Source organism: Prunus dulcis, chromosome 5, assembly GCF_902201215.1.
Source record: "Prunus dulcis chromosome 5, ALMONDv2, whole genome shotgun sequence".
Taxonomy (NCBI): Eukaryota; Viridiplantae; Streptophyta; class Magnoliopsida; order Rosales; family Rosaceae; genus Prunus; species Prunus dulcis.
In genome coordinates this window covers 16,418,672-16,445,372 of record NC_047654.1, presented here as the reverse complement: position 1 = coordinate 16,445,372, position 26,701 = coordinate 16,418,672, and the positions used below count along the sequence as shown (strand labels likewise).

The following is a 26,701-nucleotide window of genomic DNA, read 5'->3' as shown; positions in this document are numbered from 1 at the left end:
ACATGTCAATTGCCACGTAATATTTTTTAATTACATCATTTTGTATTTTTATCATCGGTCCAAGAGTCCCCCGCAAAACAATCCTCCACCACCACAGCCACCATCATCACTGATTTCCTCATCCATCTATTGGACAATCTTTTTCTTTTTCTCCCAGATGTTAGACGGAAAAGATTTCTGTGCAGGTCGGCAACTGAAATTTTCTGAAGATCTGCTATTGCATTTGAGAAATCAAAGGAAACCATATATATTTGCAACCCTATGATGGGATGAGGTATGTTTACTTCTCAAACATACTTTGGCTATTGCGAGTATAATGCCAGTACGTATATAGCGATCGAGAACCAAATCCATTGGCAGTGATGCTTTTAATCATGAAGTAATCCTATGATGGCTGATGAACATGCTACGACAGCGAGCCAATCTGTTAATTTTTGATTAGTTAATGATCTCATCTCAAAATATTGTGACAAGACTTAGACAGCCATGTTCCTATATGAAACTAGTCCAATAGGTACATATCATGAACAGGATACAGTTTCGAATCAGACCAGTGAAGCTACCACAGGAAGAATTTCCAAGGAACCAGCAGTTGGAAATATATTTTGTAAGTTGGTTGAGCACTTAAACTACAGAGAATGCTACGACTATCTCATGCGTAATGGCATATGACTCTACTATCAACTAATGATAAGTATTGGAAAAACACTTGTTGATATAATCATCCAAGAGTGCACCTCCTCCATGACAAGAAAATATTAGATGTGCCTCAGATTTCTGAAGTTCCATAAACAACAAAAATGCACTCAACCCACAGCTTATCTCTAAACTTTTCCACCGTAACAAGATCTACCTAGTGAAATTTTCCAACTTAATCTCAGAACGGAAATCCTTACAGCTGGTAACTGAAGATACCACATATTCACTACTTGTATTAGGTCTCATTGTTAAAATAAATAGAGTTTTTCTATTTAAACCACATACTTCTTTTTGTTCACCTCAATTTAATTCAAAATTTCTAAGAAAACCCCACTAACTTTCCAAATTACCCCTAAATACATACGTAGCAAAAAAAATAAAAATAAAAACTCATAAACCTCACACACTACACTCCGCTATCTTACCCATCACTACTCTAAGTTCACCTCAACCTCACATTACTTCGAAACACTGTCGTTAAACTCAATTGACGACCCACAAGCAACTATTTACATATCGTATTTAGAGTTTGTGAAGAGAATATGAGAATGTAGTAGGTTTACTAGGTTGAAAGAGAAGAGTAATCGGGCTAGTGTAGAGGAGTTTGTGTTTTTCTAAAACTTAATATGAAGAGTGGTGAGGTGTGTGTATAAATGTATTAGGATTAAATATTAAGTTGTATGACTTTTTTTGTTGTTTTACACAATAATAAAACTTAAAAGCTTAATAATTTAAGTATTGGGATTTAAAAAAAAAAAGAAAAAAGTATGGGGGTTTAAATAGAAAAACTCATATTACCAATCCCAAATTTGAACCCAACAGATTTCAAAGCATTAATGAAATATAACTGCAGTGAGAGACTGAGAATCAGTGAATAATTCCCCGCCAAACCAAACCCTCCCCTTCATTTGGATTGGAAATTGTAGAAAGAGAGAAGTTGAGAAGGAAGAAGATGGCAGAAAACGAGAGACAAATCCAGGTCCGTACACTAGTCGGAGAATCAAGCACTGTTTCAGTCTCCGTCAACGACACCATTGAAAACTTCAAGAGCCTTCTCAAGCGTTCCTTCCCTCCCGCCACTCGCTCTCTCAATTTTCACCTTTTTTTCAAGGCAACTATTTTCTTCTCTCATATTATTAGTTTGGTTTGGTTTGGTTTGCTTAATTTTATGCTGTTTGGTGTCTCAGGGTGGTAAGTTGGGTTTGCAGAGTAAGATAGGTAGCCTCAACATTAAGCCTGACGAATTTCTAGTGCTTGTCCCGTTTTCTAAGAAGGAGCCGAATAATAATCAGACCCAGAAATCTGATCAATCTAAAGCTTCATTGAATGGCTCTGATAAAAGCTCCACCATATCAAACTTTGCCGATTCCGCGTGGTCTGATATGATGCAAGACTTATCGTCTTTACGGGACAATTCAAGTTATCAAACCCCAATGGAGCCTATTATTGGAAGTTTCAATCTTGGAGATAGAACGGAAGCAATGAATGAAACTGCTACTTGTTGCTCTTCTGGAGCAAAGCGCAAAAAGGGTCTTGATTCTGATGACATTATGTTGGATATATTGCGGTGTAGTAGAAGAAGCAAGAATGTCCTTGATGAACATAACTTTACAAGGTTCGTTGAGGTTTTGGCGTCAGTGAGTTGTTTGTCCGATCCCTATAATGGGGACTGCATGTTGGGGAGAAGAGTTCATTTAAGGCGCCAGGGCCTTGGCACGGGACTGCCTAAAAGCAATAGTAGTTCATGCTTGTGTCCACCGTGGTTGAAGATAATCATGAAGGCATTTGCATTCTTAAACACTTTTTCTGCATTTATTCAATCACGGCAGGAGAGAACAACCTCAATTCTTTTGGAGCAAGCACTGGGCCAGCTTCCGAAATTTGGAGTTGAACTTGGTTTGAAGGACATAAAGAATCTTTCAGTTATTTCTCCAAAGGTAATTTATATCAGCGTTTGAACACACTGAGGGATGTAAGTATGGTTACAAGAAACTTTTGTCCGTGTGAAGTATAATCTTTGGCATTCGGGTTTTTGGTGATGCAGGTAGTACGTTTTGTAAATAAGAATGCAGAGGAGACAAGTTCTGGTAATGCGATTGTTATCATCAATTGTTCAACAGAGGATAATCGTAAACATGGTATTGTGGAAGATATGCATATTCTTTTTTCCCATTTCCAGAGTTAATCTAAAATGCATGAGCTTTTAACTGGACAATTTGTTTACATTGACATCATGCTCGGGTTGTTAGGTTGCAAACAGATGGATGTACCAATGATTGTCAGTGTATTGAAGATACGAGAAAGTTCTTTCAGAAGTAATTTGTGGAAGGCTATAGAGTGGTTATTGGTGTGTCTAATGCTCTCTCTCTCTCTCTCTCTCTCTCTCTCTCTCTCTCTCTCTCTCCAATGAGCATTTATTGTTGTAGTTACATCTCTTTCAGGCTAACAGAAACGTCCTGAGATATTGATAATTTATTTATTTTTTCTTTAAATGCTATTCCACTTTACAAGCAAACAAAATGCGCATCTTGATTATGAATAAAATCTCTCTGCCTTAATCTTGCATTTCGTCACTTATTTAAATGCCAGGTTTTACAAAATTTTATCATACTAGTAGGAATATAATCTGTTGATTCCTAGATGATCCAATATAATCATGGGAGTCGTTCGACAATGTGGAACCATTTTATTGTCATTGCTCGCTGGGTAGTTTTGTTTGTCAGACTGCTACTAGGAATATAATTTTATTGAAACACAATTTGATAATCAAGCAGTCAAGCATCAAATTTTTCTCTTCTACACATATAGTCATTATGGACTTCTAGTTGATCTGGATTTGCATGCAGTTTAAAACTGGAAATGAGATTTCCAGGGATTTTTCCTTGGAAGACTTGCTTATATCTGTGAAGGAATGTGATACTGCTGCAAGAGGAAATGAAGCAAAACAATCAAGGATAACCCCTGCAGCTTCAAATAATTTTGACCGAAAACACTCTGCCGCTTCAAGAACTCATCGATGCCATGTAGGTCTTCATCCTCAACTTTATTCAGTTCATTTTTGTGTTTTCGCTTATTTCTCATAATTTGCAAGTTCATGCTTCATACTCTACGAAAGGATAAAAGACAACGGAGGTGATATCAATTCAATAGCATCTAATTAACCTGTTAAAAGTTGACAAGTTTTAGTGATGTAATCAATCTCAATGCCGTGCAATGTATGATGTCTCCTTGTCTCAACTTCCATAAGTAACTCTTTTGTATTACTGTCCCTATGTTTTCATGGTTTCTGGGTGATATTGAATTGTGGATACTTCATACTTGTTCCCTTTTACTTTTTCTGTTTATTACTCAGTGAATTTACTGGCACATGACTGGTATTGCCTTCATCCAGTAAGGGGAGAGGAGATTCTATTTTGCCCAGTATCCATTGGCATTAATACTTGTAGAATAGAAGTTGCTTCATATGCAGAAAAAGAGCTGTAATTATTATATGATGTTTTTTTAACCGCCTACTAAAGGGATAGTGAATGTAAAATGTTTTGATTCATAAATAACCTTAATATTTCAAGTAACACCTCATATAGGATTTCTACCAGGAGAACAGAGTGATATCAGATCCTTGATTAATTAACGTTAATTTTTTTGTTATGCCTCGTTGGAACTATCACTATCTTGTAATCCTTAAAATGCTGTTTTGGATGCTCTAAGAAATGACACTTTTGTTGAACCATTTTGTCTCATTAGGGTACAGATTCATTGCTACCAGTGGAGATGGTTGAGCATCTTAGAAAAGGCATTGGAGCGAAAGGGCAGGTTTTCCCTACACTTTTTCCATAACCTTATGTTTGATGTGGGGAAATGAAAAAGTGAAATACACAACCGTAGCTTCTTTGGACCTAGTTGCATAATATCTATATAATAAACCAAAACTGTATAGTTTTTCAAATTAAAATATATGTGGGTCTGGCATGCTGTCATGTTTCTAGCAGTAAGTACATGGCAAGTTCTGCTAACCACAGCACCATGAAACTGTGGATGCAGGTAGTGCATGTTGAAGACATTGGTGCTCGGAGACCTGTTTATGTAGAAGTTCCACATGAACTATCTGAAAATATGAGATCTGCACTTCACAGTATTGGAATCACGCAACTATATAGCCATCAGGTATGAATGTTTTTGAGGCTATGGGGCACCATCTTCCTGAAGCACCAATTGTTGAATGTGTTTTAGCCTTTTCTTTTCTTTTTCATGATATTTATAGGCAGAGTCAATACAAGCCTCACTTTCTGGGAAGAATGTTGTTGTGGCAACAATGACATCCAGTGGGAAATCTCTTTGCTATAATTTGCCCGTCTTAGAAGTTCTGTCGCAGAGTTCTTCATCATGTGCTCTATACTTATTTCCAACGAAGGTTTGTTGCATATGTGTTTGCATATTTATGAATGTGAAAATCATTATCCTTGGAATTGCTTTCGATAACAAATAAGTTTTACATAATTCCCAATTGTTTATGCACACAGGCTTTAGCTCAAGATCAACTAAGAGCTTTGTTGGCTATGACCAAAGGATTTGATGGTAGCTTAAACATTGGTGTATATGATGGTGATACTACTCAGGAGGAGAGGACATGGCTGCGCCATAATTCTAGACTGGTATTTGGTTAAATGATGATTGTTGACAGTTTTCTTAGTTTGAATCCTCTTCTAAGTTTATGATGGACTTCTTTATCTGCTTAAATGCAGCTAATCACGAATCCAGATATGTTGCATGTATCAATCCTACCACACCATAGACGATTTGCTCGGATTTTGGAAAATATTAGGTATTGTCTCTTGGACTGTCATGAATAGTTTCTGAAACTAGGTGACTCATCAATAGTTGTGTTAGTGTGTGTTTGCATGCCATTTTTTATATTTGAATTCTTTTGGTGTCTTATCTTATGATATAAATTTGAACTGGTTGTTTGAGCAATATGTCGTTATTATTAGTATGTTTATTACATTAATAATACAGAGATTTATTTCATATGTAATTCTTTAGGTTTGTAGTCATTGATGAGGCACATATTTATAAGGGAGCATTTGGTTGTCATACTGCTTTTATCTTAAGGAGACTTCGACGGCTCTGCTCACATGGTAAGATCTTTCCCTTAGAGTTTGCAAAGGATAAGATTGTTCACTATTTGATTCTTCCATTCAAATTGAAAATTCAATACCTGTTTGTTTCTATTTGCAGTGTATGGAAGTGATCCTTCTTTTGTGTTTTCAACTGCAACTTCGGCAAATCCTCACGACCATTGTATGGTAAGATTTGTTAATTATAATTACAGATTAATCCTCTGTTGTGTTTTACAAATTTTGGCTTTCATGGTTCTTATTTTAAGACTTTCATCTGGTACTTTTCCCCATCCATCTTTATTTTTTTAACAACAAAAATATTTTCGGTGCTATGATTTTTGTGGAATGTAATTAGATTAGCCTGATTTAGTGAGTGAAAGAAAAGAGCAAGGAGGAGGTGGTCTACTGAGTGACTTTGCCCCTATTTAGAACTTTAAGGAAGCTCAACTGGCTCCAGTTTTGGGGTGTTGGGAAGACATTTAAATAACCTGGTTGACTTCTGTGATGCACACCCGCATTTGTGTCACTTGGTGGCATTGCATTGTTACGTTGCTGATACAAGTTATCAATTTGTTAATTATCTTGGTTTCTTTTTCTGATGCTAATTATATATAAATTAAAAGGATGACTATTCTGATTCTTCAGGAACTTGCAAGTTTACCAACATTAGAGCTGATTCAGAATGATGGAAGTCCTGCTGCTAGAAAGCTCTTCATCCTTTGGAATCCTTTTGTGGATCAAGAAACTGTTGGTGTTCTGTAACTGTTATGGTGCCCAATTACTTTGTGATAAAATCATCTGTTAGTTTTCTAAATCTTGATGTTTCATCATTACAGGTGGTGAAGAATCCCAATAATATTATGGTAAATGGTAAATCTTCTGATGAAAGTGCCAACTTCAAAAGTTCAAGGTAACAGCTTGTCACATGTATATAGCAGTGGAGAATGAGAATATTGTTTTAATAATTATGATTTTGGTTTAGAGGTCATATTAAATCCGGGATAACAATAGCTTGACAAGTTTTTCTGATGTGGTTTTCTCATGTCTGGAGACCACAGTTTGAATTTCTCTTTTTCTTTACCCGTCTTCTTTTCCCAGGAAATTGCTTGAACATGTAAGATGGCCCCTGAGCAGTTGGTGGATTTACCACCAAGCTGTCTTCACAAGGACAGTTTGACTAGCTTGGTTTCTACCAATAACTACATGGCTCTTATAGCTCCTGTTAGAAATACATGTAGTGTACTCCATACTGAACTAGTGTTAAGTTTCGTTTGACCATACCATGCTATACACACCTACTGCCATATAGTTCTGGTACTTGACTTCTGTTTCATTATTTTCCAGGAAAATTATTTGCAGTTTTCTTTTTGTTGTTTTGTAACCTCAATAACTGAGGCTGAAATTATCTTTGCAGCCCGATTTTGGATGTTTCATGCCTGTTTGCTGAAATGGTACAGCATGGACTACGCTGCCTTGCTTTCTGCAAAACACGCAAGCTTTGTGAACTTGTGTTGTGCTATACGTAAGTATCATCAATTTTGTGGAGTTCAGTACTCCAATTCTACATGACATGATTTATGGCATTTTTCGCCTCAGGCTTTTTTTATTTATCTGGTGTTATGGAGAGTTAAATGATGAAATGAATAAATATTATTGTGCTAGGCGTGAAATTCTTCAGCAGACAGCTCCCCATCTGGTAGACTCTATATGTGCTTATCGTGCTGGTTACATTGCTCAGGTTAGTGAGCTATTTGCCCTGCATTTATTTCTGTCATTTGAAATGCTGTCTTTGTGGAAGAGAACCTTGGAGTGGTTACTTCTTTTTGGTTGAAATTTAGATTGTTGAACCATTAGGTTTTTTGTGCTCTGAATATTCACAATCATAGACTGCAATCAATAGGGGGAGTCAGCTATTATCTAGATTATTCTTCTGTTTACTTAAAAGTTCGAAATTATTATGCCTCATTGAAGCTGATAGACATTATTGTTTCTCTCTCTCTCTCACCCCATTTATAATAAAGATACAAAGTAAAAGAGAGTATGTGATGTATTTATGTCATAGTACTTTCTTCTGTTTCGTAGTCTGTGCAACTTTGTTACTGACAATCAATGTTATGTCCTGTTAATGTCTTGTTTAGTTTGAACAGCCTTCTGACAGCATTTGCTTGACTGGTGGAGCAGAATAGGAGAAGAATAGAGAGTGATTTTTTTGATGGAAAGCTTTGTGGTATTGCTGCAACAAATGCCCTTGAATTGGGTATTGATGTTGGACATATTGATGTAACTCTTCATTTAGGTTTTCCTGGTAGTATTTCTAGGTAGGCTTCCAGTTAATCCTGTTCCCACCAGTGCTTTAACTTATTGCCCAAATTGTTTTAATTGAGTATATTTGTTGTTTTATATTATTTTTTTCCTCCTCTTCTATGCATGTCTGAAGCTTGTGGCAACAAGCTGGCAGAGCCGGGAGGAGAGATAGACCTTCTCTTGCTGTGTATGTTGCTTTTGAAGGGCCTCTTGATCAATATTTCATGAAATATCCAAAGAAACTTTTTGGAAGCCCAATTGAGTGCTGTCATGTTGACGCTAAGAACCAACAGGTTTTAAATTTTCTTATATTCCTTTCATTTATCCGTGTCTAATTTGTGTCTAGCGAATTGGCAATATTGATTTTATGCTTCTTGATACCTTATTCCTTGTAGGTTCTTGCACAGCAGTTGGTTTGTGCTGCTCACGAACATCCACTGAGTTTGTCTTATGACGAGAAGTTTTTCGGTTCTGGTTTAGACAGTGCCATAGTGTCTCTTAAAAATAGAGGATATTTGAGTTATGATTCATTATGTAATTCTTCTGCTAAGGTTTGGAACTATATTGGGCACGAGGTATATTATTTCTTCGCATTGTCTGAGTTCAATTCTACTGTTCTTTGGTTTATAATTTTTTCTCTTGCAGCATGCCGTTGTTTGCTCTGTACAGGATTCTGTATATTTTGAACAACCACGACCTTTTGGTTTCTAACATAATCTTTTTCTGTGAAATATATTTTTTGTTGTTGTAGAAAATGCCTTCACATTCAGTTAGTATACGATCAATAGAAACTGAAAGATACAAAGTTATAGACCAGCAAAAGAAAGAAATCCTTGAAGAGATTGAGGAAAGCAGTGCTTTTTTTCAGGTAAAATTCTAATGCACATCTATAATACATTTTCTACCTTACCTTGTTGGAAACCTATAAAATACTTTGTACACTATTGTTTGGAGTTTTTTTCCCCATTCATCTCTTTATGAATTTACTTTAGATCATTTTATCCTCATACGTTTAATCCAGGTATATGAAGGTGCTGTTTATATGAACCAAGGAAAGACGTATCTGGTCACAAGCTTAGATTTATCACGTAAGATTGCTTCGTGCTACGTGGCTGATTTGAAGTATTACACAAAAAGCCGTGATTGCACAGATATTCATGTCATGGGCAGTAAATATGTATGTCAGATTCTTAAACTTTTGCTTGCAATGCCTTTTCCTCAATGCATTTCTGTAACTTGCATGAGTTAATTTTCTGTTGTAGGCTTATCGGCCTCAGCTCTCCAACATCCAGTTCTCAAGAACAACAGCCCGAGCAGATCCTTGCAAAGTAACAACTACATGGTTAGGGTACCATTGTGTATCTAGAGGAAGCAATGAGATAATGGAAACAGTTGACCATGTACTTCCTAAATATTCTTATGAGTCACAGGTAAATCAGAGTACATATTAACATCGTCACAGACACGGAACCCAATATGGAACGACATGAGGACACGGCACATTTCCAAAAACTAGGACATTGATACAGTAATATACTAGGACATTAATACAGTAATGACATGGAAATTATAATAATATATTATTATAATTAACAAATCAGCTCATCAACCCATTCAAACTGCTGTACCCATTCAAATACCCAACTCAACCTTGCAATTTCAGTAATCTGAACCTGAACTCAACCCATTCAAATACCCAAGTAACCCTACACACCGTGCACTACAATTTTTAATCTATAAAGTACAAGCCCATTTCAAATTTCGAGGTCACAAAGGTAGCTAGAAGAGTAGAAGAGAAAAGAAAGAAAGTAATGGACTGAGCCCCCCTCCTCTCCCAGCCCCTTCCAAATGTGTCCTGACTGCGCCCTTCCCATGTCTCCGCTGTGTCAAATGTGTCTCCTCAATGGATACGTATTGTGCTGTATCCATTGCATCTCGTGTCTGTTCGCAGGTCGGACATTGCATGCCCCAGAATATTGGGGTGTCCGTGCAACCTAGATTGTCATTGGTTGGTTCTATGATTAACCTTGAATTCTTGTTTGTCTTCTCTTTTTGTCTATATAATCTGTTTCATCTTTTCATCAAAGCAGGCAGTTTGGGTTTCGGTTCCACAATCAGTAAAAGAAGCTGTAATTATGAAAGACCTTGATTTCCGAGCAGGGCTGCATGCTGCATCACATGTTGTTCTAAACGTTGTGCCTTTGTGAGTCCCTTATACTTGTGATTTTCATATAACAGTCTCCCTCAGCTTTGCATTTTTCAGTAAATTTGTGCAGTTGCATTTTTCAAAGCCGGTGTAATGCATTGCATGCATGGTTTACATTTTGATTTACTCGCTCCCTCTCTAGTCGGATTCTCTTAAGAATTTGAAGCATGTTTGTTATGATTCCAATGGTTGTGTGCGACTGACTGCATTATGATGTTTCTGCATGCAGACGAATAATATGCAACTTATCAGACTTGGCTCCAGAGTGTATAAACCCTGAATACACCCGCTATTACCCGGAAAGGATTCTATTATATGACCGGCATCCCGGAGGAAGTGGTGTCTCTGTACAGGTGAAAACTGAAGTATCATTACATTTGCTGAAGAAAGCTTGGTTTTATTTATTTTCACCTTTTACAAAAAGGTCATCTTCTTAATGCTGTGATCTTTGATTACTCTATGTTCTACCATATGAGGAAACCTATAGGATGCTAGGCGGCCCTTTAATATATCTGATAATAGTTTCACTTCGATGCCCTGGTTTGGTTTCCGAAGAGGATTCTGACCTCAGGACAGCAATATCCAAGGTGACTCTCTGTTGAAATAAATATATTGGGACATGTAACAGGTTCAGCCGATTTTCATGGAGCTCTTAATTGCTGCTTTGGAACTTCTTACATCTTGCCGCTGCTCAGAACATGGAGGCTGCCCTAATTGTGTTCAAGTCTGTCTCTCGTTCTTTATATTTGCTTTATCTCTCTCTCTCAACATGAAGTAACTGGAAACATTTTGCATTACAGAGTTTTGCTTGTAAGGAGTATAATGAGGGTTTGCACAAGGAGTCAGCAATTATGATCATTAAGGTTGAGATCTAAAGTGACGGACCCAAATCTATTTATGTTAGTTTGTTTTCCATCACTCAGTTGACTGGTTTTCTTATCCATTCAGGGTGTTCTTGATGCGGAATTATGATATGCACGAATCTTCTTAATCTTCATAATCTTGAGTGAAGCAAAGCAGAAGCAGCGGTATTTGATACTGACCAGATTAACTTCTTTTCCCCTATTTCTCGGTATATATATATATGTAAGTGTGTGTGTAAACAAGCCTTCGTAATTTTTACGAAGGAATCAGAGAGTGGTACAAGTATGAGTACGAGAAAGTTCCAGAAATATAAACGTTGTGGTGATGAACAGATGAAGTGATTAGTAGGAAGTAGTAGGCTATTTTTGCTTTTGAAAACCACAAGTGAAGCATAGGCAGGCAGAGGAAGAAACAAAAAGAATAATACGAAGGATGCCTCGATATTTTTGGTAGCTCATGCAAATCATGGCATTCTCTGTGTGTAAATATGAACTCAGGGATGACCAGTCTTAAACCAATTGTGTTCCTTTTACAATTCTGACTGAGTTCAGAGGCTATTGAGAGCTTACTTTGCTTTCAGCCGGTTTGTCCAGAGGTTTTTTTTCGTAATTTTCGTCCTTTTTTCTTTTGTTTTTTCCGTTCTCTCCTCTTCGGGCTTCTCTTGTTTTGTTTTGTCCCATTTTGGCTTTTATTCAATGACATTCAACGACCCAAATACGGCCCAAATACAAACACGGAAAAAAATTTAAAATAAAAAAATAATGGCCCATGCAGGTCTCGAACCTGCGACCTTCGCGTTATTAGCACGACGCTCTAACCAGCTGAGCTAATAGGCCAGTTGGTTTTATTTAACAGTTGTTGATTTTTTATAGTAACTAGTTTCTAAGGATACAGTCCGTACGATTCTCATGGAAAGGAATAAAGGATTGAAGGAAAATGACAGGTTTGAAGCCTTTACTCCACTGTTGAATTAGGATATATTGATAAATTAGGATCATAGCAAATGGAATTTTTTTTTATCGTATATCATCAACAATATAAATTAATCTAATTTACAGAGATAGATTCATACTTGAAGGAAACAGATTTGACGCATTGTTAGAAAATAAAGGGATCTCATCGGACCCACATGGCTATGGCTTTGGTTTTGGTTTTTTAATTTTTTGTTGGGTTTTGGTTTTATCAATGTACATTAATTTGTATTTTTCCAAATGGATCCATTTGGATGAATCTCATTGGCATTAGCATCTCTAATAAAATGAATTGAAGTCCGGAACTTGGACCCACTATTTGACTATTATATGTCTCAACTTAATCATGCAAGTTATTTCCAATTTACCATAATGCCCCCGCAGTCCCCGTCCTCCTTTATGCGTGTGCACTTCTGAACTGCCCCCAACTTCATAGGCACGCACGAGACCCACCTGAGTATCTGTAACCGGGAACAGCACCAACCAAGGCAAGAAGGAAGAGAGATAGAGAGATGGGGTGGGCAATAGCACTCCACGGCGGTGCAGGCGACATCCCGCTCTCCCTGCCGCCGGAGCGCCGCCTGCCTCGCGAGGCCGGCCTCCGCCACTGCCTCCACATCGGCGTTGAAGCTCTCAAAGCCAAGACCTCCGCTTTGGACGTCGTTGAGCTTGTGGTAATCAAATTATCAACTGTTCTCAATTTCAATTTCTGGATTAAGAAAACCCTCTTCTCTATTTTTACCGGATCATTTAACTCAATATAATCTTTTGGCAATGAAATATTATGAATGAGGAATGAGTGAGTCTGATCATTTTATTAGTAAATGCATAGGTTCGTGAGTTAGAGAACATTCCACACTTTAATGCTGGTAAAGGGTCTGTCTTGACCACCCAAGGCACAGTTGAAATGGAAGCTTGCATCATGGATGGAACCAAGAGATGTGGAGCTGTTTCTGGGCTCACCACTGTTGTCAATCCCATATCTTTAGCAAGACTGGTCATGGAGAAAACTCCTCACATTTATCTTGCATTTGACGGAGCAGAGGCCTTTGCAAGGGAACAAGTCAGTGCCTCACAACCAATTTTACCATAGGCTTAAAATGGTTTTTCCTGTAGTGGGTTTCTTGATCTTCAATTTTCTTGTATGACTTCCTAATTTTGCAGGGTGTTGAGACTGTAGATTCAAGTCATTTCATTACCCCAGAGAATGTTGAGAGGCTCAAGCAGGCAAAAGAAGCCAACAGAGTGCAGGTACACTCTTGTCTAAATCTTGGCTTGTGAGTTAGGAAGTTGAATTCCCTCACACTCACACATTAGAATTGCATAACCAGTGGCTACAATTGTTTGTGCTGACTGATCACTTTTGCCCCAAATGTACAGATTGATTATACACAACCCCTTCACAAAGATGAGAAGAAAGAAACACCAGAAGCTGATGGGGATAGTAAACTTGGGACGGTTGGATGCGTGGCTGTCGATAGTCTCGGGAATTTAGCTTCTGCAACTTCTACTGGCGGATTAGTCAACAAGATGGTTGGTCGGATTGGGGACACACCCATCATTGGTGCAGGGACATATGCCAACAGTCTCTGTGCAGTTTCTGCCACGGGCAAAGGTGAAGCGATAATCCGTGGTACGGTTGCAAGGGATGTAGCAGCTGTTATGGAGTTCAAATGTGTTTCTCTCAAAGAAGCTGCAGCTTATGTTGTGGAGGAGGGCACTCCAAAAGGCAATGTAGGTTTGGTTGCTGTATCTGCCACAGGGGAAGTGACAATGCCTTTCAATACCACAGGCATGTTTCGAGCTTGCGCTACTGAGTATGGGTATTCAGAGATTGGAATATGGCCTTCTGTGCAAAATTGAGCTGTTTCTTTCAGTGAGCTTTCCATTGTTTGAATCCAGGACAATTCCCATACTTGACATATGGGAAATGTTTAGCATTTATTGATTTTGTGCTTTAATGTCTAATCTAGTATTCAATTTTTAGTGGTTGCATTGCTTGAACCCCTATCTAAATATCTTTGTGGTATTAATATTTTCAACAAAGTTGACTGAAATTGCAACATTTTCTACTGCTATTCTGCATATGAAGACTGGATGGTCATGACTTGGTCAAATGCATGAATTAAGGGAACACCAAACCATTGCATCCGCAGATTAAAGAGGAAAAATTCATTGCATGCGAAGTGATGCACCCTATAAAAATCTTGTGAATTTATAAGCATGATTTTCATTATATCAGATTATGGCTTCTCTCTCCCTTTCCGATTATCAAGAACAGGAGGAAAAAAAAGATGTCCTCCAAAACTGCGAAGAAATTATCTCAACCCTCCCTAAAGACAGAGGCTGGGGAACCGAGCATTACTACCAATATGAAGGCTTTTGGTACCCCCCCATTTTTCTTGAAGGTGTCATTTGGGCACAAGCAAATTTCAGGGCTAGAGACGATGACATTTTCTTGGCCACTTTTCCCAAGTGTGGCACAACATGGGTGAAGGCTCTCATGTTTGCCATCCAAAATAGAGAAAACTACGATTTTTTGTCACATCCATTGCTCACAAAAAGCCCTCAGGATTGTGTGCCCTACATAGAGTTACTTGCTCACCAAGATAACCCAATTGACTACCTTGACGCTATCGCCTCACCTAGATTCCTTGCGACTCACATTCCACACAGGTCGTTGCCAAAGTCCATTTTGAATTCTGGTACTAAAATTGTATCCGTTGCCAGGAACCCAAAAGATGTTCTTATTTCTTATTGGGTATTTTCCCAAAAAATAAGATCAAGTATAAACAAGCTAGCTCCTCTTCCCATGGAAGAGGGGTTTGAGTTGTTCTGCAAAGGGGTTGCACTTTCTGGCCCATTTTGGGATAATGTACTGGGTTATTGGGAAGCAAGCTTGGAAAACCCAGAGAAGGTTCTGTTTTTGAAGTTCGAGGATATCAAGATTGACACAGAATGCTCTGTAAAGAGGCTGGCAGAGTTCATGGGCCTTCCTTTTTCATCAAAGGAAGAGCAAGAAGGTGCTGTGCGAGAAATAATAAAGTTGTGCAGTTTTGACAACTTGAGTAATTTGGAGGTGAACAAAAGTGGGACATTTGGTGTGGGGTCCAAAACTGATGGAAAATTCTGCAACGATGTCTTCTTCAGACGAGGGCAGACTGGAGACTCAAAGAACCACCTAACACCTGAGATGCTCGACCGTCTTGACAAAATTACAGAGCAAAAATTGGGCGCTTCTGGTCTGAAATTTTAGAAACAACTTGATCAACCGTTGAATTAAACAAATCATGGGTTTACAAAATTTTGTTCCGTTAGTTTGATCCCACGGTTGCATGAATTTGCATTGTACGTAGTTTTGGCTAGCCAGCTACCTAGCTATTTGATCCTTTCATTTCACGTGTGATATGAAGCTTGCAAGTTACAGCTTTCATTCTCTCTCTAATTTCCAAACGTTATCACATGACAGTTTGTAAGTGTAACGTGATAACGTCTGGAAATTAATGACTGAAACAAATGTAGCCAGCAAACCGTTTACAATCAATATTACATTAATAAAAGGCTGATTTTATGTATCCAACTTTTAATGTTTACTTTGAAAAAATTAGATTGGTTATTAGCTTTGAATTAAGACAAAGAAAAACAGTCCGACTAGATATTATGAGCACAAACAAACGTAGAATATTCAAAACAAATAAAAACCAGCCGTTGTAGGAAATAAAACTGCTTGGCATTTTGAAACAGCAATAAAAATTCTAACAGTTTCTACGTACCCTCCCATTTGCTTCGAAGAGCTGCTGCATGCGCTGACACTTCATATATAGCCATGCAGCACTTCATCTCTTTTCACATTACTTCATTCCATCTTCTCTCTTGCCTTTCCATCAGTAAATTGTTATTTTTATTCTCAGTTCGACTAGAATATAGATGGCTTCAAGTGGGTCTGATCTTTTCGATGGACAAGTAGAGGAAAACAAGAATTTCCATGAAAACTTCGGAGAAATGCTGTCAACTCTCCCTAAAGGCTTGGGAGCTGGTGGGTGTTACTACCAATACCAAGGCTTTTGGTATTCCAGCGTTTGGCTTTTAGGCACCATTTGGGCACAACGAAGTTTCAGGGCTAGAGACACTGACATTCTCTTGGCAGCCTCTCCAAAGTCCGGTACAACCTGGATGAAGGCCCTAATGTTTGCTATCGTAAATCGAAAGCGCTACCCTCATCTTCCATCATCATCATTGGCATCCCATCCGTTGCTCACAAAAAGTCCACACAATTGTGTACCATACCTAGAGGTTCGTGATGAAGAGCACATGATTGGAGGCAATCCAATCGCCTACCTAGACTCTCTTCCACCATCATCACCTAGATTGCTTTCAACCCACATTCCATACACATCGTTACCAAAATCCATTTTGAGTGATTCGGGTGGTCGAATTGTGTATATTGCTAGGAACCCAAAAGATGTTTTTGTTTCTTACTGGAGCTTCTGCCAGAAATTTAAATCCAAAACTGACCCATCAAAAGGGCAACCACTAGCAGCAATTTCCATGGAAGAGGCATTTGAGTTGTTCTGCAAAGGGGTTTCAATTACAGGCCCCTTTTGGGATCATGTTCTCGACTACTGGAAAGCGAGCTTGGAACGCCCTGATCAGGTAGTGTTTATGAAGTACGAGGATATGAAAATGGACACAATGCAGCATGTGAAGAGGTTGGCTGAGTTCATGGGGCATCCTTTTTCGTTAGAGGAAGAGAGGCAAGGCGTTGTGCAAGAAATTATAAACTTGTGCAGTTTTCAGAATTTGAGTAATTTGGAGGTGAACAAAAGTGGGGCATATCGTGTCCATATCGCGTCCCAAACGGGGCAAACACCTTTGCTGGTGAACAACAGTGCCTTCTTCAGACGAGGAGAGGTTGGAGACTCCAAGAACCATCTAACGGTTGAGATGCTTGAGCATCTTGACAAAATCACAGAGGAAAAGTTGGGTTCTTTTGGTTTGAAACTTTAGATGAATCAAAGCTTTAATTAAGCTCTCGCTTAATTTTTCTGCTTTTTAATTATATTTCTACAATAAAAGACATCGATTTGTTTATGCTTTTGATAATATGGTATGGATGGACTACAACCTTATTTGATGAATTAAATTATAAGTTACATGCATGAAGACAAGAGGCACCGTAATTACTCGGCAGAGGCACCAAATGTAAATCCAGAAGCTTTGAACTTGTCATCTGTGGGCTAGTAAACCATTGCACCTTGGTTTTATTCACCTCCAGATGACTCAACTTCTCAAAACTACAGAGCTTTATTATTTCCTGCACAACCCCCTTTCTCTCTTCCTCTAATGAAAATGGCTGGCCCAAAAATTCAGCTAATCTCTTCAAATGAACAAAGGGGTCCTTCAAATCCTCATATTTGAGGTTGTCTATGGGAAAACTCCAGGCCACTATCTCGATCTTGTTCCCATTTCTAATCCTACAATAACCAGCAAGAAAGCAGAAGACCTTGTTGTTTCAATGGCAAGGGTTCATGAGGATGTGAAGAAGAAACTCGAGGAAAGCAATGAGAAGTACAGCGAAGCTGCCAATGCTCATCAGCGTGTGAAGATATTTCGTGAAGGTCTTGTATGGGTTTATTTGAAAAAAGGGCGTTTTCCATCTGGCGCTTATGATAAATTGAAGGAAAAGAAAATTGGTCCATGTCGAATTTTGAAGAAGATCAATGACAATGCTTACAAAATCGAGTTGCCTTCGAATATCCGTACCCATCCTACTTTTGATGTGCAAGACTTGTCTGAATATCTTGGCGAATTCAATTCAAACTCGAGGGCGAGTTTCTTCTCACAGGGGGAGTATGATGCAGCAGTGCACTAAGGGAGATGTTTAATGACTGATCTATTATTGGGGTAATTGGGAAGTCAAGAAATCTTGGGTGGTGCAGGAGAATAAATTTAGATGCATGATACATGTATCTTAGTTAATATTTGAGTCCTTTCATTTGCTTCTGTTTTAGCTTAAAAAAGAGTCTGTAGGCTATTGTGGAGGGGATCAATTATTAAGAATTTCAATTGTAATGTCAAACAGAGCTATGCTCTTTCTATTATCAAAGACTCCTTCTCTTTGAGCGTCTCATGTAATTTCTAGCTATTTCGCATCAGCACTTTGTGTTTCATCAGTCGCAATACCGTGTGGCTAAAGAAATACACATAAAAACTGTTTTACAAACCTACATTATTATAGGGTTTAAATGACAGTGGCATGTCCGTTAATAATTTGAGTTTTATAACTAGAAAGATCAGAGAACACAGAGTCTCCTAGATGTACCCAAATGACTGGAACATAAGGGCGCCACAAACCACCAGGCGTTCTGATCAGTTCAAGTCTCAGCTGATCTAACAGGTCCCGTTTGACAAAAATGCCACCCCAAAAATTCAAGCAGATCTTCAAACCCCTCAATGACCTACAGAGGAAATAATGAATTTTCTTTTTTACATTCTCTCTGGAATAGCTCATCATGGATCAAACCCCAATATAGCAAGAGGTAGCCACTCAGTCATTCCATAAACCATAGCCCATTCCCATATGAAACTTGGATTCTTCGTTGTATCATTTGCAGGACTCCGATTTCTTGAACATCCATTAATTCCAAATCGTACGAAATTAACTACCACTGCAGGAAAGAAAAAAAAACAAAACAAAATTAACATGCATGTAAAGGGCATCTATTAAGAAAATCACTTCAAGCTAAACTGGCCTAGGAAATAATCAGAAGGATTTGAAAATAATATATGGCATTTACCTTTCATTTCTTCAAGAATCTGTTTACTACTAGCAGCCACAATTATGTGTGAAATTAAATTCAGCCACTTTGCAGACTGAAGGAAACAATTCATCAAAAGTTGCATACCCTTGCAACCAACCATTGCTCTCACAAAACTCTAGATGTACATTTATTTAGAGGATATTCCTATAATCAGTTTCAACACACATTTGACGTAACAGTTGGAATGGATAATGTGTTTGCTTGTTTCTCTATAAGTGTAAAGGTTGCTATTAATGAATGTAGATACAGATTCAATCACTTCAATTGTTAACATGCATTAACTATACCTGATATCACCATCCATGGGAGCATGCTTCACTTCTTAATCTGAGGACAACATAGAACTAATCACCAGTCAAAGCGCGAGGTCTGTGCTCAATGGTAAACAAGGACATCCCAGTTTGTGAAATTGCTCTCACAAATGCCATATTTGCCGTTACAGTTGGAGCACACCAGTAATCACCAGTACCAAAAACAACCTTATTCTTCAAAGCCAGTTTTCTAGTGGTTGGAAGGTTCCATAGATATATAAGGGAGCAAAAATCATCAAACATATCAAACAAAATGTCAATGAAACTCAAATTTTTTCGGACAGGCTTAACCCTGTTTGGACTTAATGCACATTGCAGACTAGGGTTGGTTGGTTCTCACAAATGTCTACTGTGCTTGTTTCCCTATTTCTACAATTTTTTTTGTTTCCTACATATATAGAAGAAGAAAAAAAAAGCCCTATAGATATGCTTAATGTCCTACACTGAGGGGAACAGAATCTACATACTTTACCAACCTTGGAAGCAAATATGTAAGTGTAATTCTCCAAATGCAATCTAAGAAGGTCACCTAAATCATGAATCCAAGATTAACTCACCAATTAAGTTGAAGCATTCTGCAACCTAAGGCGAATTATATCAGTGAAATTTTTTGAAGTTCTAAGAAATAAGTATACTAGAGACAACACACATGCACAGAAAGCCCAAAAGAACGACAACTACTAACTGAAGGAGGTTGCAAAACCAGGGCCGCAGGGGCCAGAGGTAGGACATAAGTAACCCTTGGGAGAAATTAACCCTGACAGCAATAAATAAGAAAATTCAGCAAACTTCTGAGGAAACCCAAATTGGCCAAATCTGTCCTCGTCAATGTGGGTTTTATGGTTTTCCCTCCTTCCCAGCAATCATTTACTGTGGTCAGCTGCTAGTCCCACTTGTCCTCACTGAGCTATTTTTGGTCCTCTGGTAAACGGTTAAAACTTAAAGGTGGGTAAAAGAGTTTGTTGTGAAGGACATCACTAAACTATTTTGTATTAGAACATCTTTAAATGTGAACCACAAAATAAAATAACCATGTTGCTTTAAATAATTAACTTAAAGAACAACGTCGTACAAAATAAAATAACTACACACAATGCAATTAAAGCAGACCTTGTAGATCATATGCTCAACTTTGACTAGTTTAGTTTTTTTTTTTTTTTTCCTCTCTATAATGTCAGTGTTTATTTCCCTTTGAAATTAATGCAGATAAAAAAAAAATTCAAAGAAGTTAAAAAGAAAAAACTGGTCAAAAACTCACGTAAGACAATTCAGTAACTGACTAGCTCTCAACTTCTCATTGGGCCCTCCACACATCAATACTAACTCTTTGAACTCTGAACGAACACTTTCACAGATTATGACTCTCTTCCCAGATATTGTGCGACCAAGTTCAACAAGAATTGGATTCTGAATTTCAGACATCACCTGGCAGAAGATCAAGAAACCGTACCTGGGATGTTAATGTAAGGCCAATATTTTTTTCAAGAAGAAAAAAAAAGTTTGAAGATAAACAAACCTTGTGAGTCAGCACAGTAGTTTTTACCACAAGAAACATTTTAGGAAAAGATTAATCAACAGAATACAGAAGTTCAATGTATTGTGTACCGGTGACTAAAATCTTAAAAGTTGTCATTTTAACATACTGCCAAGTCTTAATACTTGACCATTTTGCTCGTGGGCAAAGAGGAATAAGGGAGAAAGAGAGAGAGAGAGAGAGAGAGAGAGAGAGAGAGAGAGAGAGAGCAATATGATCTTCTACTTATTAATTTCTTTATAGGTAGCATAAAATGTAACAAAAGATTTGAGCAGTAAAACTTTACTATAATAACTGCTATTATCATGCTTGCTAAGTATAATTAATAATATATCCTTTTTTTCTGAATTGGGGGAGGGAGGATTCGAACTTGGGACCTCTCCAACAATGTGGAAAGAAATAGCCAATACTCCAAACAAAAGGTGCAACCAGGAAGAACTAACCTGTCCAATCACAAACTCGTAGTTACCCTTAAACCGCTGCCTCAATTCACTTTCTGGAGTAGCCAAAAGTTTTGGAGTGCCACCATTACTAATACCTGATACAAGAGCAATCAAGGCAGTTGTATCAAAGTTTATAAGTTCACTTTGACCCAGAAGACTCCCAACTTGAGCGGATTCCCCATTTTTTAGATACAATGAGTAGAATTCCATTCCTGAAATAAGGTTAGAGAAAGCACGGAAAAATTCTGTGTGCTCTGTTGAGACGAACGGATCTTTCTCAGTAACAGCAGCCTCTCCCAGGCTTGAATCCTTCACATCAGATTCTGAACTTAAAACAGTGTTCCTTGTATCACTAACCTTTATTTCGAATGCACAAGCCTCTTGATATGTTCTCGCAACAAGTACATTAGTCCATTCACCTGCTTCCTCGGATAAATCAAAATTAAAATCTAAAACAGGAAAATCCAATTGAAACTCAGTGGCCCCAAATTCATCTTTGAGTTTATCGCAAACAATGCTGCTAAGTCCATTTCGGTTTGAAAAGAAGAGAATAACTGAGGAAGGTTTCAGTGCCACGGCTGACCGGGCAGCAGCAGTGACTTGCTGAATACGCAATTTTAAGCCCTTACTCTTATCCCTTTTGTAAGGGGATCCGCAGCTGCTGCCACTCCAACTAATGTATTTTGGGTTCCTATCAGATACAATAATCCAGACAGGGTTCCTATGGAGAGTACATACTATATCAACGTGGACATGTATTTTAAGACAAGGGTCGGTTTTCTGCCCATGTGGATGTGGGGCTAAAGTTGACAAAGGAATTGGCTTGCAAACGCGGGAAACACCAGTGATGAAAGGCTGCTGGAGAAGGTGAACAACTGCCTCGAGGTGCCCGATATTGACACTGCCAAAATTACTATTTACTATTTAGTTTACAAACAAGACAGACACTGCCATTCATTCAAAACAAGAACTCAACTCAACTCGTTTGATTGCTGATGCGCTTTACATTTACAACGACACGACAAGTAGTAAGTAAAGCAGATAACTTGTATTTCACTTGTTTATATATATATATATATATATATATATATCCTTTTCTCCTATATTTCCAATTTCATTATAAGATACCCTAAGCAAAAAAGGAGCAGTAAATTATAAATAAATAAATAAAGAAGATATTTTATTATTATTGGGAGGAGTGCATTAGAATTAAATCTTAGAAGTTAGAAGGAAGGAATGGGCAAACCTGAGGTTGAGGGGAGTGGAAGAAGAGGAGGAGGTGGAGGAGCAACAGCGGCAGAGGAAAGTGAGTTCGGAGTGGGCCAATTTGAGAAGAGTGCGTCTGCAAGAAGCAGTGATCTTGGTGGAAGCTGGCAATCCCTCTATTCGGTCGATCACATCTCTGCATCTCTTTTTTGCCAATTCCACTTGTGCTTCTGCTTCCTTTCTCATTCTTCCTTCCTTATCGTGCTCTCGCTTCTGCTAGTCTAGTGCTTTACAAAGACAAAAACAGTAGCTTTTGACAGACATACAGGCCCATTACAGGCCCAATAGCTTCTGATCTTCATTTTACTTACTTGGAGTTGGACTGGCCAGGCCCCTTAGCCTATACTAAAGATCTTTCTTTCTTTCTTTTTCACCTCCCAACTCCAACTTTCACTTTCTTTTCTTCAATCCCCTCAGTGACACAGAGAGCAGTGCAGCAGACGAGTCGACACTCCGGAACCTTCTCTTCTCTTCTCTGGTAATACTTCTATCCTCTTCTTCTTTTATCTGTTGTTCCGTAACTATAAAAAAGGGCCCATAAATATATCACTCGAGACTCAAGTGCGAAGAAAACTCGCACTTTCAGTCTTGTATCTGGTTCTTCAGCTCCTCTTCGTTTTTTAAATTGAAACCTAACTCAGGAATCAATTATGCATTAGATTGATTATGCTAAGCGCTTGTATGAATATGGGTTGGTTTGCTCGGTAGTCTGGGGATCAGAAATTCTAACAATTTACTAATTTCTTTTGTTTTGAAGAGGATATTGGTGGGTCTTGATTATATGAGAGGAAAAAAAACTTTATTTAAATTTATTTTAAACAAGAAACCTTTTCTTTTTGTTCTTTTTTTTTGGGAATGGCTTTGCTTTTAATCTTCTTGAACTATTTGTGTCTGACTCGCTACTTGTGCTGAAAGACTAAAATTTTCATGAAATATTTCTACTCGCGTCTATGTATATTTGCTCCAGACAGATTCTTGGTGTTTCAAGAACGTCTTTTGTGGAAAATAATTTTTTTTAATGAGTTAGGGCTGAGTATTTGATGCTATAGCTCCAATTGAGCATGTAATGTCGTATGCCTTATTATGTGAAACCTTGTACAGAGAGTTGCCTTTTGCATTTGATCTCTGCAATATATTGTTGATGTCATTTCATTATTCATTATTGAGAGGAGATAAGCCATATTTGGAGATGAAACTACTGATCTGTTAAATATTAACTGTTTCTTCTACATTTGAAGCAATGGCCGCTGAAGAGGACTCCATTGAACAAGTAGTTGCAGCACGTCAAGAGAGGCTAAGAGCTCTTAAAGCTGCGCAGGAACTGTTAAACACTCCAGATGAGGATTCCTCTCTGGTTGACTCTAATGCTGACGAAGACAATGAAACTAGCGAAGAAACGTGAGTAGATCCTATTCTTTTTGTATGTTAATATCACTTACTTACCACCCTCCAATTCCCCATTAGTCTTATTTAGGGTTTTGTTCATGATATTAATTTCAGTTCAATGCCCTGGAAGGTGTTATAGTGCATCTTCCTTTCAAATTCATGATTTTGTGCAGTGAGATTTGTGTACAATATTTATCCCATGATGTTGCCAATGCCCCCATACCCACTCTGTAATTATAGACATATGTGTGCTGTGCTTTCATATGTCATTTGAGATGATACATCAAAGGTTTTTGTTTATATTTAATCCTTTATATACCTCAACAATGTATGCAGGTGCTTTATGGTTTTCTCATTTTTGTGGTTAGCATGACTATGGATTATGGGTTCAGAACATGAGTACAAGATCTTTAAGTATAAGGAAAACAGTAAACCTGAAATAGTGTCCAAAAGGGGAAGTTGAATTAAGTTTGGGAAGGTTAGGTAGAAATTTCACATACGCATAAGAGACTTCTGCTTCCAATTTTTCGAAACCTATATCTTCACTTGTAGTGGTAATAGTATTTGACTTCATGTCATGATTGCAATTATTTAGTTTAATGAGATAGTTGATTATGAATTATACTAGAAGGTATGATTAGGATGTGATTGGTCATATTTTAATGATACATAAGGGGTTGTTAGTTCTTCAAGTTCTGTAATTTTATTGGCTAGGGATACTTCAAATGAGGTTTTAATATTTAACTGTCAACTTGTGCAATAACACCAGCATGAAATTCCGAAATTATGTTCCTCATGATAAGAAGCTTCAGGAGGGAAAGCTTGTTCCACCAGTCCTACCAAAGTTTGAAGACCCTGTTGCAGCAGTAACTTCTCCCTCAGAGAAGAAAGAGGTACTTCATTACTTTTGAATTTCTTTACTTAGTCTCTTAATCACTAGCTTCTGTGTCTTTCATGGTGAATTGTCCATTATGTCACATGTTCTAATTCTTGATTAATGTTCAGGACCCGTTTGTGAATATTGCTCCTAAAAAACCAAACTGGGAACTTCGCAGGGATGTGCAGAAGAAGCTTGATAAGCTTGAAAGGCGAACCCAAAAGGCAATGTGTAAACTTATGGGTATGGAATTACCATTTTTCTTAATAACATGTTCCCTCCATAGAAAAATTTAACAGAACACATTTCATGAAAGATCTCTTCTTAAATTGGTTGGATAGATAACAGATGAGTGGTTTTCGTAAGTTTAAAAACTTATGACCATTTTTTACTTTCAGAAACAAAGCATTCGATTTTTTCATTTTCTTTTCATATTCCTTGATATTGAAATTTTTCTGCATGATTTGGATTATTATTTCCTACTGGGCAATTATATCAAACTTCAAATGGTGGCCCCTTGGATATCCTGTTGCATTGTATGGGGGTAAATAGTTTCAGAACCATAGTTTTGGGGCCTCATTTCAGCCCTCTCCATTAAAAGATCCAGTCTTTTCTTTGATGTGCTTGCCCCACGATGTAAACAGACTAACAATGCAGTAGAGAGTGAGTTTGGGTTTAGAAAATGGGGAAAAGGTTTCTAGGAAGCATATCTTGCATTTGGTTAGGGCCCAATCTTGCCTTTGAAGCACTCTGAGCCTAGTTGGTTAAGAATATATTCTCTGGCTAAACAAAAGCTATATTTTGTATGAAAGAAGATGTTATGTTTGTGGTGGCTTTTTCCAGTTCATTCTTCTTGACCTTGTGTTTGAATGAGGGGCTTGAAAGTGCCAAGGGATGGTAAACTGACAGGATTTTAAAGTGATTGGGATATAAAGTCCCAAGATTTCAGTTTTACTTGTTTGGTTAACATATAAAGTGTCATGGAATGCAAATTAGGAACTTAGGTTTTGTGTCCTGGTCCCTGAAACCGAGGACCGAGGACACTGGACTCAGGATCCCATGCCAAGGACCTGGACCTCTGGCCATGGATCCTCGTCCGCAGGACTGGGTACCCGGACCAGGGTCCCAGAGCTAAGGTCCAGCGCCCTAGGTCCCAGTTTTAAATGGGCCAAATCCGGTTAAGATGGAGTTTTAAAGTAACACTTAACCTCAAATCCAATCGCCAAGACCCTCACCCAAACATGCCATAGGAGATATATCTTTTAAGTTCCTGTATGCTATAATTTTATTATGGCCTGTTAGTCTAGTTTATGTTTTTCTTTTTTATGGAAGTTATTGGACCAACATCTTCAAAGTTTGTAATGTAAAAGCATGCAATGCAAGTGTTTTTCACTTTACACTTAATTAGCCTACACCCTGTGACAATGAGAACTAAATGCTTAATCCGGTGGCTTTAATAAGCTGTAACTTAGATTAGATGTAGAGTCATATTGAACTCACTTTACTGGTTCTTGTTTTTTCTTTTTCTTTTTTGGCAGAGGAACAAGAGAAGCAAAAGCAATTGGATGAAGATGGCAGAAATGGTGCAGAAGACTAGTATGACCAGCTGCAAATTGGCATAATGTAACGAACGGCATTAGCAGATAGAATGACCAGCTGCAGTTCCAGCCTGGAGCGATGTGTGGTCTATGATTCTCCACCTCAGGATATTTGTGATCTCTGCTTGATGATGCTGTTGGTTTTGCTAGGCCTAGGGATGTTTGTATTGACATTGTTTGTTAGTTTTTGTTACTTGGGCTTTTTGTTTACGAAGTTAATTCTACATTTGTCCAAATATTTACAATTTGCCCTTCAAAAGTAAATACCCGTTGTTGAATCCAATTAATTGGGGCGTTGTACTTA

The 26,701-nt window shown here is 38.0% G+C and overlaps 6 protein-coding genes and 1 non-coding gene across 8 annotated transcripts; 5 read left to right on the top strand and 2 right to left on the bottom strand.

Annotated features, from left to right (window-relative positions):
- Positions 1-1,521: 1,521 nt before the first annotated feature.
- On the top strand, positions 1,522-11,799 carry LOC117628566 (uncharacterized ATP-dependent helicase YprA). The gene is made up of 27 exons (XM_034361051.1): positions 1,522-1,810; positions 1,887-2,636; positions 2,744-2,837; positions 2,949-3,046; positions 3,546-3,722; positions 4,444-4,512; positions 4,741-4,863; positions 4,961-5,110; positions 5,220-5,351; positions 5,442-5,521; positions 5,740-5,834; positions 5,935-6,002; positions 6,462-6,563; positions 6,653-6,726; positions 7,231-7,338; positions 7,479-7,554; positions 7,998-8,134; positions 8,254-8,413; positions 8,516-8,695; positions 8,872-8,988; positions 9,142-9,297; positions 9,383-9,550; positions 10,211-10,323; positions 10,556-10,679; positions 10,955-11,050; positions 11,127-11,189; positions 11,275-11,799. The coding sequence occupies exons 1-27, from the start codon at positions 1,652-1,654 to the stop codon at positions 11,296-11,298; spliced, it is 3,693 nt and encodes a 1,230-aa protein (XP_034216942.1). The 5' UTR covers positions 1,522-1,651; the 3' UTR covers positions 11,299-11,799.
- Positions 11,800-11,952: 153 nt separating this feature from the next.
- TRNAI-AAU lies at positions 11,953-12,026 on the bottom strand. Its single transcript has one exon. It is a non-coding gene; the product is annotated as a tRNA-Ile (tRNA).
- Positions 12,027-12,404: 378 nt separating this feature from the next.
- Positions 12,405-14,218, top strand: LOC117627623 (isoaspartyl peptidase/L-asparaginase 1). The gene is made up of 4 exons (XM_034359786.1): positions 12,405-12,835; positions 12,994-13,224; positions 13,326-13,412; positions 13,542-14,218. Exons 1-4 carry the CDS (start codon positions 12,674-12,676, stop codon positions 14,022-14,024), a joined length of 963 nt encoding a protein of 320 aa, XP_034215677.1. The 5' UTR covers positions 12,405-12,673; the 3' UTR covers positions 14,025-14,218.
- A 188-nt stretch (positions 14,219-14,406) lies between these two features.
- LOC117629144 (flavonol 4'-sulfotransferase-like) lies at positions 14,407-15,417 on the top strand. Its single transcript, XM_034361650.1, has one exon. It carries the CDS (start codon positions 14,407-14,409, stop codon positions 15,415-15,417), a length of 1,011 nt encoding a protein of 336 aa, XP_034217541.1.
- A 671-nt stretch (positions 15,418-16,088) lies between these two features.
- Positions 16,089-17,168, top strand: LOC117629143 (flavonol 4'-sulfotransferase-like). The gene has a single exon (XM_034361648.1). It carries the CDS (start codon positions 16,089-16,091, stop codon positions 17,166-17,168), a length of 1,080 nt encoding a protein of 359 aa, XP_034217539.1.
- Positions 17,169-18,586: 1,418 nt separating this feature from the next.
- On the bottom strand, positions 18,587-22,746 carry LOC117627463. Of its 2 annotated transcripts, XM_034359583.1 has the most exons (6): positions 22,517-22,746; positions 21,271-22,171; positions 20,552-20,718; positions 20,454-20,482; positions 19,270-19,505; positions 18,587-18,619 (listed from the first exon to the last, which is right to left on the bottom strand). In XM_034359583.1, the coding sequence occupies exons 1-5, from the start codon at positions 22,720-22,722 to the stop codon at positions 19,327-19,329; spliced, it is 1,482 nt and encodes a 493-aa protein (XP_034215474.1). In that variant the 5' UTR covers positions 22,723-22,746; the 3' UTR covers positions 18,587-18,619; positions 19,270-19,326. The 2 variants fall into 2 exon arrangements, with proteins under 2 accessions (XP_034215474.1, XP_034215473.1); XM_034359582.1 differs by lacking the exons at positions 18,587-18,619; positions 19,270-19,505 and having other exon boundaries at positions 19,508-20,718; positions 21,271-22,183.
- Positions 22,747-22,905: 159 nt separating this feature from the next.
- Positions 22,906-26,684, top strand: LOC117627464 (coiled-coil domain-containing protein 12-like). Its single transcript, XM_034359584.1, has 5 exons — positions 22,906-23,014; positions 23,775-23,934; positions 24,692-24,815; positions 24,928-25,042; positions 26,338-26,684. The coding sequence occupies exons 2-5, from the start codon at positions 23,777-23,779 to the stop codon at positions 26,394-26,396; spliced, it is 456 nt and encodes a 151-aa protein (XP_034215475.1). The 5' UTR covers positions 22,906-23,014; positions 23,775-23,776; the 3' UTR covers positions 26,397-26,684.
- The last annotated feature ends 17 nt before the right edge of the window (positions 26,685-26,701 follow it).